Below are 12,788 nucleotides of genomic sequence, written 5' to 3'. Positions count from 1 at the left end.
CAAATCATCACTGTTGAGCAAGTCACCTTTGTGTTAAATGCAGTGTGTGCTGGAACCTTTTAATATCTCTAAGTCAAGTTAGCTCCTTTTGAGGGGCTCTCCTCCCCTGTCTCCTCCACCATCACCTCCAACAAGTGTGAGGAGCTCATGGAGTTTCTTTGTCACTAAGATTGGGACAATCTCATCAGCTGTCTCTGCTGCTTCCCTCCCTTCCACTAGTCCACCTGGATAAAATGTCTAATGTTCTTCAGTCTGAACTCATGTCTTGCTACAGTTTCTCTCCCATATCCTGTCACACCCCCTTCCATGCTCATCTTATCCATGATGGCACCAGGCTGAGTGGGAATGTGAGTTGTGAGGAGGAAGCAAGGAGGATTCAAGAGGACTTGGACAGTCTGAGTAAATGGGGAAGGATTTGGCAGAAGAATATGTGAATAAGGTTGATGTTATCCACTTTGCGAGGAAAAAAAAGAATGTGGTATATTTCTGAACTAACAAGAGGTTGGGAAGTTCTGATGTCCAGGGAGACCTATGTGTCCTTGTTCATGGGTCAGTAAAAGCTAGCATGCAGGGACAGCAATCAATATGGAAGGCCAATAGTGCGTTGGCATTCATCGCTTGAGGATTTGAGTATAGGAGTAAAGATGTCTTGCTGCAATTGTATTGAGCCCTGATCAGACTTCACCTGATGTTCTGTGCATAGTTCTGTTGCCCTTATCAAAAGAAGGATTACTTACCATGGAGGGAGTGTGACAGAGGTTCACTAGTCCCTGTGGTGGCAGGATTGACTTAGGAGAGATTGAGGAGACTGGGTCTGTATTCCCTAGAGTTCCGAAGATGAGGGGTGACCTCATTGACATTTAGAAAATTCTTGTAAGGTGTGACGGGTGGATGTAGATAAAATGTTTTCACTGGCTGGTGAATCTAAAATCAGGGAACACAGTCTCAGGATAGGTCATTTAAGGTGAGCCCATAGGTGGTTTTAACTGATATACCAGCAACAATGTTACTTTGAGAAGTCTTCAGAAGGACACAGTTCGAGTGTGGGGCATTGCTGGAGGAATTAAGAGATAGGATTCATCCATGAAAGCAGCAAGATTTAAAAAGAATGGGACAACACTGGACTCAAACACACAATTCTGAGATTAAAGTTTTCAGGTATTACCAGCTGAGCCAGCGTGGTATGGCAATGTGATGTCCATGTCTCTTATCGCAGTGAGATAACTGTTTGAATGCAATGGGAGGGAAGGGAATTGACCACCAGAAGCCCAAGGCTTCAATACTTTCCACTCAATCACCAATCACATCATTCACAGCTGCATCTCCTTCCAAACATCGTGATCCATTTCCCCCAGGATTTGTTCCCAGATTTAATATTTTCCTGCTTCGTGTCCTCATTGTGAAATGAGACTCACTGGGAAAACAGATGGAGCTCTGGAGGAATACAGAGAGAGTAGGAAAGAACTCAAACGGGGAGTTAGAAGGGCAAAAAGAGGTCACGAGATGTTCTTGGCAGGCAGGATTAAGGAGAATCCTAAGGCATTCTATTCATACGTTAGGAACAAAAGAGTTGTCAGGGAGAAAATCGGTCCTCTCAGGGACAAAGGAGGGGAATTATGCTTAGAACCAAGGGAATAGGGGAGATCCTAAATGAATACTTTGCATCGGTATTCACGAAGGAGAGGGGCATGTTAACCGGGAGTGTCTCGGAGGGAGGTGTTGACCCGTTAGAGAAAATCTCCATTACAAGAGAGGAAGTGTTAGGTTTTTTAGGGAACATTAAAACTGACAAAGCCCCAGGGCCTGATGGCATCTATTCTCGACTGCTCAGGGAGACAAGAGATGAAATTGCTGGGCCTCTGACGGAAATCTTTGTCGCTTCTTTGGGCACGGGTGAGGTCCCTGAGGATTGGAGGATAGCGAATGTGGTCCCGTTGTTTAAGAAGGATAGCAGGGATAACCCAGGAAATTATAGGCCGGTGAGCTTGATGTCCGTGGTAGGGAAGTTGTTGGAGAGGATTCTTAGAGACAGATGTATGTGCATTTAGAACGGAACAATCTCATTAGTGACAGACAGCATGGTTTTGTAAGAGGGAGGTCGTGCCTTACAAATTTGGTGGAGTTTTTTGAGGAAGTGACAAAAACGGTTGATGAAGGAAGGGCCGTGGCTGTTGTCTATATGGATTTCAGTAAGGCATTTGACAAAGTCCCACATGGCAGGTTGGTTAAGAAGGTTAAGGCTCATGGGATACAAGGAGAAGTGGCTAGATGGGTGGAGAACTGGCTTGGCCATAGGAGACAGAGGGTAGTGGTCGAAGGGTCTTTTTCCGGCTGGAGGTCTGTGACCAGTGGTGTTCCGCAGGGCTCTGTACTGGGACCTCTGCTATTTGTGATATATATAAATGATTTGGAAGAAGGTGTAACTGGTGTAATCAGCAAGTTTGCCGATGACACGAAGATGGCTGGACTTGTGGATAGTGAAGAGCATTGTCGGGCAATACAGCAGGATATAGATAGGCTGGAAAATTGGGCGGAGAGGTGGCAGATGGAGTTTAATCCGGATAAATGCGAAGTGATGCATTTTGGAAGAAATAATGTAGGGAGGTGTTATACAATAAATGGCAGAGTCATCAGGAGTATAGAAACACAGAGGGACCTAGGTGTGCAAGTCCACAAATCCTTGAAGGTGGCAACACAGGTGGAGAAGGTGGTGAAGAAGGCATATGGTATGCTTGCCTTTATAGGACGGGGTATAGAGTATAAAAGCTGGAGTCTGATGATGCAGCTGTATAGAACGCTGGTTAGGCCACATTTGGAGTACTGCGTCCAGTTCTGGTCGCCGCACTACCAGAAGGACGTGGAGGCATTAAAGAGAGTGCAGAGAAGGTTTACCAGGATGTTGCCTGGTATGGAGGGTCTTAGCTATGAGGAGAGATTGGGTAAACTGGGGTTGTTCTCCCTGGAAAGACGGAGAATGAGGGGAGGTCTAATAGAGGTGTACAAGATTATGAAGGGTATAGATAGGGTGAACAGTGGGAAGCTTTTTCCCAGGTCGGAGGTGACGATCATGAGGGGTCACGGGCTCAAAGTGAGAGGGGCGAAGTATAACTCAGATATCAGAGGGACGTTTTTTACACAGAGGGTGGTGGGGGCCTGGAATGCGCTGCCAAGTAGGGTGGTGGAGGCAGGCACGCTGACATCGTTTAAGACTTACCTGGATAGTCACATGAGCAGCCTGGGAATGGAGGGATACAAACGATTGGTCTAGTTGGACCAAGGAGCGGCACAGGCTTGGAGAGCCGAAGGGCCTGTTTCCTGTGCTGTACTGTTCTTTGTATCCAACACAAACTGAATTGCAAACCTGATGGACAAACAATGGGAAACAAGTCACTGGGTTACACAAATCCTATGGTGCTCATTTTCAGATTCACAACACTCAGCTTTTCAATTAAATGAAGGAAGTTGGTGTTAATTTTATCTGTGACTCTCTCAGTCGGGTATTGTGTAAATGCTGCTCGGAGGTTTAGTGAACGGATATAATCTACCTACATTTTCCTGAGCCTCTGCTCAGTGTATTGGAAGGTTTGACCTGGATTGGCGTATCGTGTGTCCCAGGGATGGGCAGTAACCCACTGAAGCTGCAGTCGCTGCTTTCTGCTCAATCATTACATGCTGAAACACCAGCAGGTTCAAATTACAGAAACCATTCACCTCCACTGTGTGAAGAGGGTTGGTTCATCCATCTCACTGAAACAGCAATGTATTCACACTGGGCAGAGACCATTCACCTGCTCAGAGTATGGGAAGGGAGTCACTCAGTTATCTCATCTGTTGACAGATGCTCTCAATGTCGGACTGGTTTCAGGTAATCATCTGAGCTCGCTCTACACCAGCGAGTTAACACAGCGGTGAGACTGTGCACCAGCTCTGACTGAGGGAAGGTGATAAGAACTATGAGTTGGCAGTTTAGCTCCTGGAACCTGCCTCACCATTTAATATGATCATGGCTTATCTCCACTCAGCCTCAACTTCCTGCCTGTTCCCCATAATCCTTCAAACCCATTACTGATTAAAAATCTGTCCACCTCTTTCTTAAATTAACTCAATGTCCCAGCATCCACCATGCTCTGAGGTAGCAAATTCCACAGACTCAACCCTTTGAGAAGTAATTTATCCTCATCACTCTTATATTTCTGCTACCCCTTACCTTAAAACTTTAACCTCTTGTTCTAGATTGCCCTACAAGAGTTTACGCCCTCTCCATTTCTACTGTGTCAATGCCCTTTATAATCTTGTACTCCTCAATTTGATCTCCTCTCATTCTTCTAAACTCCAGGGAGTATAGACCTAAACTGCCTAATCTCTCTAAAGAAAGTGCTCTCATCTCTGGAATCAATCTGGTGAACCTCCTTTGAACTGCCTCCAATGCAACTACATTGCTCCTCAAGTAAGGGAACCAAAACTGTGCATAATATTCTAAGTGTAGTCTCACTAATGCTTTGTTCAGTATCAGCAACACTTACTTCTTTTATATTCCATTCTTTCAGCAATAAATGCTAAGATTATATTTGTCTTCCTTATTACCTGCTGTACCTGCAGACTAGTTTTCTGCAATTCATGCAAAAGGACACTCAGATCCTTCTGTGCTGATACACCACAAATTTTCTATTTAAATAATAATTTACTTTTGTATTTTTCCTACCAAAGTGGATATCTTCACATTTATCCATGTTAAATTCCATCTACCACATTTTGTCCCATTCACTTAACCTATCCAGATTTATGTAAATTTCTTGATGATTATTGCAACTTACTATCTTACCTATTTCAATGTCATCTGAAAACTTTGGATATGGTACCTCCTATCCCTGCATCAAAATCATTAATATAGACTATAAATAGTTGGGGCCCAAGGAACAAACCCTGTGGCACTCCACCAGTTACATCCTGGCAATCCAAGAAATACTCATTTATCCCAACTTTGTTTTCTGTTGATTAGCCCAGCCTAAACCCAAGCTAATAAATTATCCCTAATCCAATGTGAGCTTGTCTTCTGTATTAACCTTTTGTGTGGCACCTTTTCAAATGCCTTCTGGAAGTTCAGATATACATCGACAGGATGTAATGGCATGGAAGGGGTGGCACGGTAGCACAGTGGTTAGCACTGCTGCTTCACAGCTCCAGGGACCTGGGTTCGATTCCTGGCTTGGGTCACTGTCTGTGTGGAGTTTGCACATTCTCCTCGTGTCTGTGTGGGTTTCCTCCGGGTACTCTGGTTTCCTCCCACAGTCCAAAGATGTGTGGATTCGGTTGATTGGCTATGCTAAAATTGCCCCTTAGTTTCCTGAGATGCGTAGGTTAGAGGGATTAGTGGATAAAATATGTAGGAATATGGGGGTAGGGCCTGGGTGGGATTGTGGTCGGTGCAGACTCGATGGGCCGAATGGCCTCTTTCTGCACTGTAGGGTTTCTATGATCCCCATTATCAACCTTGTTTGTTACATCTTCAAATATATCAAGTAAATTAGTCAAACATGATTTCCCTTCATAAAACCATGCTGACTCTAATAGGGTGCATTTTGATTTTCTAAATGTTCTGTCATTATTTCCTTAATAATGGATTCTAACCAATTAGATGTTAAACTAATTGGTCTAATGATGTGGAGTTGCCGGCATTGGACTGGGGTAGGCACAGTAAGTAGTCTCACAACACCAGGTTAAAGTTCAACAGGTTTATTTGGTAGCACAGCTTTCGGAGTGCTGCTGAGTCACTCACCTGATGAAGGAGTAATTGGTCTCAAGTTTCCTACATTTTGCCATCTTCCCTTTTTGAACAAGGTGTAATAGTTGCATCTTTCCAAACCACGGGAACCTTTCCCACATTCAGGCAATTTTGGAATATTGTAACCAACGGGTCCACTAACTCCAACACCACTTCCTTTAAGACCTTAGAATGTACGCCATCAGGCTGCCTTTAATTCCAATAGTTTGCTCAGTACATTTTCCCTAGTGGTGATGATAGTTCTAAGTTTCTCCCTCTCTGGAACCTCGGTATTTTTTGTTACTGTTTGGATGGTGCGCGTATCAAAAACTGAGGCAAAACATCGATTTAGTGTCTCAGCCATTTCTGCATTCGCCACTATTAATTCCCAGCCTCATCTTCCAAGGAAACCATCATTCATTTTAGCTACTCTCTCCCTCTTTATATACTTACAGAAGCTTTTGCTTTCCGTTTTTATATTTTGCACTAGTTTTCTTTCATAATTTACCACTGCACTTTTTATTACATTTTCGTGACCCTCTGTTGATGTATAAAGGTTTCCCAATCTTCCAGCATGTCACTGGACTCTGCAATAAGTTATGCCTTCGTTTTTGTCTTTATGTTATTCTTAACTTCACTGCTTAGCTTTGGAATTATTTCCCCCCTCATACCACCTTTCCTTCTCTCTGGAATATATTTTAGTTGGGAAGACTTGGAATTTCTGCATAAATATGTCACTGTTTATCAGCGGTCCTCCCTTTTAGTTTCCCTGCCCAGTCCACGAGGGCAAAATTTGTCCTCATGCAATCATCTGTTTAACTCCAGCATGCTAGTGTGGGACTCCAGTTTCTCACCCTCAAACTGATTTTGAAATTCTAGTATGTTATGATCCCTTAACTTTGGAATCATTTATTATCCCTATCTCATTGCATGATACCAGATCTTGAATAGCCTGCTCCCTGATCTGTTCTACAGGGTCCCAAGGTTCAGAGTGACAGATGGGATCTGAGACTTGTCTGTGAGAGTAACTGAAGTGTGAGAAATGAAATAATAATAAGGGGAACCGATGGATGTACTATATTTAGATTTCCAGAATGCATTCGATTTGGTGCCACATCAAAGATTATTGCAATAAATAAAAGCTCATAGTGTAGAGGATAACATATTGGCGTGGGTAGAAGATTGGCTAGCTAACATTGGCTATGCTAACAGGCAACATAAACATAAATTGGCTTTTTCCTGGTTCGTAAGATGTAGTGAGCGGTGTACGCAGGGTTCAGTGCTGTTTAAAACTAACTGCATCATCTGTTTAAAATTTATATAAATGACTTGGATGAATGGAACGAAGGTTTGGTTGCTAAATTTGCTCATGGCACAAAGATATGTTGGATAGCGTAGAGTCTGTTTTCTTCTTCAAAATAAACTTGAACACAACTGGTTCAAAGTAAATACTCTTTTATTTAAGCGTCTTTTATAAGCATTTTACAGAAAGCAAAATAAGGAGTACTTGAGAGAGAGAAGCAAAATCCAGCCAGCATTGTGCTGCATCGAACAACTCCAAACATAATCTGGATCAACTAACTAAACATTGATCTGTGTCTACAATATAACTGAATACCTATCTTGTGTTAAAAGTTGGGTACAGTCTCCAGCTGCATCAACAATTGGCCTCTGTGGCCATGATAGCTTCTGTTTACCTTATCAGAAAGCTTGTTTACCTTCCATTGTATTTTCAGAGGAAGTAGCTAAATTTGGACCCAGAATTCCAAGCTGAGTTTTAAAATTTGGCCAAATTAGCTTAAGTTAGCTTAAAGCATAGCACAATTGGTTACATTAGGCAGAAATACCTTAAAATTAGGCCTTTTAACTGGGCAAACTATACAGAGGATCCCACAGATAGTGAGATATGAAGAAGAACAAGGCTACAAAGCGGCATAGATAGGTTAAATGAGTGGGTAAAGACCTGACAAATGGAATATAGTGAAGAAAAGTCTGAAAATGTCTGTTCTGGCTGGAAAAATAGAAAGGGAGCATATTATTTAAATGGTGAGAGATTGCAGAACTCTAAGATGCAGAGAGATCTGGGTGTCCCAGTGCATTAATCACAAAGGACTAGTTTGCAGGTATAGAAAGTAAGTGTGAAAGCTAATAGATTATTATTCTATTCAACTTCTCTTGAAATAAACAGGTGTAGGAGGGTTTTGCTTCAGTTATATAGGACATTGGTGAGTCCACATCTGGAGTACTGTATACAGTATCGGTCTCCCTATTTAAGGAAATGTGTAAGTACATTGGAAGCAGTTCAGAGAAGGTTTACCAGAATAATAACTGGAATGGGGGAGTTGTTTAATGAGGAAAGGTTGGACAGACCAGGCTTTTATTCCCTAGAGTTTAGAAGAGTAAGAAGTGACTGGATTGAAACTTAAGAGTTCCTGAGGAGTCTTTGCAGGGTGGATCTGCAAAGGATGTTTCCTCTTGTGGGAAAATCTAGAACGAGTGGTCACTGTTTAAAAATAAGGAGTTGTTCATTTAGGACAGAGATACGGTGAATTTTGTTCTCCGAGGGTTCAGAGTCTTGGGAACTAGTTTACTTAAAAGGCAGCTGAAGAAGTCTTTGAATATTTTTATGGTAGAGGCAGATAGATTCCTGTAAAAGGTTATCGCGGTAGACTGGGGTTGAAATAGTATCAACCATGAACTTATTAAAGGGCAGAGCAGGATTGAGGGGCCAACTGGTCTACTGCTCCTAATTCAAATGGTTACATGTTTAATCTGGAGTTAGAGACAGAAGGAAATATCCAAAAATGAACAAGCCGGTATCAGGACATCAATTTATATTTTATTATGGGAAAAATAAGGTATGGATTGTCTGTGTCTGCAACAATCTTTCATTCGACAGATATCAACATATTAACCTACAGCCCAGTAACAGGGACATTATCAGTGTCAGAAACAACAACAATTCATTAAATATCAACATAATCTACAGCCCAGTTGCAGGGTTATCAGCGACAGAAAGAAAGCCAACTCACAAACAAATCAGACCCATCAGAATAAATGGAGTTTGTTTGCGGATGTGACTTAGATCAGAATTCTCTCTGAGTCACTTGTGGACTTTCTGGTGTCTCAGCAAGGTGGACGAACGACAAAATCCCTTCCCACACTTGGAACAAGTGAATAGTCTCTCCCGAGTTTTAACTCTTGAGTGTTTCAGACGGTTGGATGGCTGAGTAAATCCCTTCCCACACTCGGAACTGGACAAACGTGCCTGCCCGGGGTGAACTCGCTGGTGTCTCAGCAGACGGGATGACCGGCTGAATCCCTTCCCACACTCAGAACAAGTGAACGGCTTCTCCTTAATATGAACTTGCTGGTGTCTCAGCAGATGAGAAGACCGAGTGAATCGCTTCCCACACTCGGAGCAGATAAACAGCCCCTCCCCCGTATGAACTCGCAGATGTTTCTCCAGACCGGATGAACGTGTGAATCCCTTCTCACACAAGTAGCACATGAACGGACTCTCTCCAGTGTAACTAGGCTGATGCGTTTCTATCTCAGATGGGAAATTGAATTCCTTCCCGCTATCCTCACATTTCCAGCCCATCTCCCCGCTCTGATCGGTGCTTTTTCCTTCCATGTTCAAAATCTGAAAAGATTCAGGTGTTGATAAATTGGGTGACTCTGCCTGATCCTGATGTGATGTTTGGGTTGAGTTTTTCGACTGCAAATCCTCCCCTTCTAATACCCTGTGAAATTGATTTAAAACAGAAAAAAGGGAGTAAGAGAGAACCCACAAAAACACAAGGGCAGGTTGTGAAATTGAGCTGAATGAATCTGGTAATTTGTGGGGCCGGCACTGGGAAAAGGTGATCATGAAAGCTGCTGGATTATTCATAGAATCATACAGTGCGGAAGGAGGCCATTTGGCCCATCGAGTCTGCACAGACCACAATCCCACCCAGGCCCTATTCTCGTAACTCCGCTTATATACCCTGCTAGTCCCCCTGACACTAGGGGCAATTTAGCATGGTCAATCAACCTAACCCGCACATCTTTGGAATGTGGGAGGAAACTGGAGCACCCGAGGAAACCCATGCAGACACGGGGAGAACGTGCAAAGTCCACACAGACAGTGACCCAAGCTGGAAATCGAACCCAGGTCCCTGGCATTGTGAGCCAGCAGTGCTAACCACTGTGCCACCATGCTGCCCAACAATTGTAAAAACCCAACTGGTTTGCTAATGTCCTTCAGGGAAGGGAACCCACCACCCAACGTGGCCTTCATAACAGGTGAGGGAAGCAGAGGGTGAAGGAGAGAGATTTTATATACATTTAGCTTGACTGGAAATCTGACAGAATCTCCCGAGCCCGAAACCACCTCCACAACCTAGAAGGGCCAGGATGGCAAGTGAATGTGAACACCATCACATACATGTTCCCCTCCAAGGGGCAGGATGTTGGCACAGTGGGTAGGACTGCTGCCTCATAGCACTGGGACCTAGGTTCAATTCTGGCCATGGATTTGTGTGCAAAGTTTGCACGTTCTCCCCCTGTGTGTTTCCTCTAGGTGCTCCAGTTTCCTCCCACAGCCCAGACATGTGCGGATTAGGTTAATTGGACATGCTAAATTACCCCCGTCAGGGATATTAGCAGGGTAAATATGTAGGGTTGAGGGGATAGGGTCTAGTTAGGATTGTTGTCAGTATAGGTTCCATGGGCTGAATGGCCTCCTTCTGCACTGTAGGGATTCTGTAATTCTAAGTCATACACTGTTCTGACTTGTCTGACAGCCAGGACGGGATGAGTTGAAATTTCTTCTGTGCAAGTATTGGGAAGACTGAAGCCTTTGACTTCAAACCCTGCTACAAACTCCACTCCTTAGGCACTGACTCCATTCTCTCCCTGTCTTGACTCTGAACCGGACTGTTCACAATCACGGTGAAATATTTCACCCTAAGAGGAGCTTTCAACTGCATATCCACATCATCACCAAGACTGCCCTATTCCCACCTCAGTAACATTGCCCGACTCCATCACAGTCTCAGCTCATCTACTGCTGAAACTCTCACCTATTCCTTTCTTACCTCCAAAATTAACTATGCTGACACACCGGCCGACCTCTCACATTCAACTTCCCTATAATCTTGAGCTCATCCAAACTCTGCTGTCTGCATGCTTACTCACACAGAGTCTTGTTTACCCCTGATCTCACTGACTTACAAAGGTTCTATGTTAAGAAGCAGCAAAAATTCTCATCCTTGTTTTTCTCCATGTGACCATCCCGGTCTCTGTAACCTCCTACAGCCACACACCATTCAAGATCTCTACACTCATTTAATTCTGGCCTCTTCCACATCCCTCATGTTAATCACTCCATCATTAGTGATGTTTCTATGATTTGTGGCTCAGTGTCAAATGTTACTTTGTTATATTTCTGTGAAATGACTTGGGAAATTTTATAACATTAGAAGTAGAATATAAAATACCATTTACTCAGACATAGATTGTTGTTATGCCTCAATCAGACACTGTAACTCAGACTACGAAGCAGTTTGATCGACAAGTTGTTCCCATTGTCATTGAACACTGAAAAAACATTGCCTCCAATAAACAAGGGGACAGCACATGTGTGATATCCCATATTGCCCCTGACAAAAGATGCCGACGGTGCAGATTCACTGCCGCACAATGTTCACGGTAAACATGGCGGCCGTGAACTCGAGTCTGCAACTGGAGAAAAGGAAACTGCGGCTCCGCTGCAAATGGATGATCGGGAATTTCATTTTCGGGGTTCACTGTTTAAACAAAATGTTTACGAAGCCTCCCCGCCCACCCGCCGGTTACATCGACCGCTCCAGCCCGCGATTTAACCCACTTACCGACTCGAAGTAAATTCAACCTCCTCCATCGCCATTACTCACACTACGCATGCTCCACTCCCAGCACCGCTCCTCATTTTCTCCGATTGGTTGGAGGACCAGCCGCTCCTGCTCGGGCCTCCAGTCCCGTCCCTCCCTTCTTATTGGTCCCGAGCTGCCGTCAATCAGCCGGGCATTGTGACGGTTTAAGAACAGAAGAACGAGGAGCAGGATTAGGCCATCTGGCCCCTCAAGCCTGCTCCGCTATTCAGTAAGATCATGGCTGATCTTTTTGTGGACTCAGCTCCACTTACCCGCCCGCTCACCATAACCCTTAATTCCTTTACTGTTCAAAAATGTATCTACCCTAGCTTTAAAAACATTCAATGAGATAGCCTCAACGGCTTCACTGAGTAGGGAATTCCACAGATTCACAGCCCTTGGTGTGAATTTCCTCTTCAACTCAGTCCTAAATCTGCTTCCCCTTATTTTGAGGCCATGCCCCCTAGTTCTAGTTTCACCTGCCAGTGGAACAACTTCCCTGCTTCTATCTTATCTATTCCCTTCATAATCTTATGTGTTTCTATAAGATCTCCCCTCATTCTTCTGAATTCCAATGAGTACAGCCCCAGTCTACTCAGTCTCTCCTCATAACCCAACCGTCACAACTCCGGAATCAACCTAGTGAATCTCCTCTGCGCCCCCTCCAGTGCCAGTATATCCTTTCTCAAGTAAGGAGACCAAAACTGTACACAGTACTCCAGGTGTGGCCTCACTAGCACCTTATACACCTGCAACATAACCTTGCTGTTTTTAAACTCCATCCCTCTAGCAACGAAGGACAAAAATTCCATTTGCCTTCTTAACTACCTGCTGCACCTGCATACTAACTCCTTGTGATTCCTGCACAAGGACACTAAGGTCCCTCTGCACAGCAGTATGCTGCAATTTTTTACCATTTAAATAATAGCCCATTTTGCTGTTATTCCTACTAAAATGGATGACCTCACATTTACCAACATTGTACTCCATCTGCCAGACCCTCACCCACTCACTTAGACTATCTATATAGGTTGATTGATTGTTGATTGGGTTAGGTTGATTGGCTATGCTTAAATTGCCCCTTAGTGTCCTGAGATGTGTAGGTTAGAGGGATTTGTGGGTAAAAT

At 43.8% G+C, this 12,788-nt stretch overlaps 1 protein-coding gene across 1 annotated transcript; it reads right to left on the bottom strand.

Moving 5' to 3' along the window:
* Positions 1 to 7,199: 7,199 nt before the first annotated feature.
* On the bottom strand, positions 7,200 to 11,728 carry LOC144510495 (uncharacterized). Its single transcript, XM_078239959.1, has 2 exons — positions 11,641 to 11,728; positions 7,200 to 9,507 (listed from the first exon to the last, which is right to left on the bottom strand). Exons 1-2 carry the CDS (start codon positions 11,673 to 11,675, stop codon positions 8,865 to 8,867), a joined length of 678 nt encoding a protein of 225 aa, XP_078096085.1. The 5' UTR covers positions 11,676 to 11,728; the 3' UTR covers positions 7,200 to 8,864.
* Positions 11,729 to 12,788: the final 1,060 nt, after the last annotated feature.

This window comes from Mustelus asterias, chromosome 23 (genome assembly GCF_964213995.1).
Source record: "Mustelus asterias chromosome 23, sMusAst1.hap1.1, whole genome shotgun sequence".
Lineage (NCBI taxonomy): Eukaryota > Metazoa > Chordata > Chondrichthyes > Carcharhiniformes > Triakidae > Mustelus > Mustelus asterias.
Note: the sequence above shows the minus strand (reverse complement) of the source record. Positions and strands in the feature narration are given on the sequence as shown.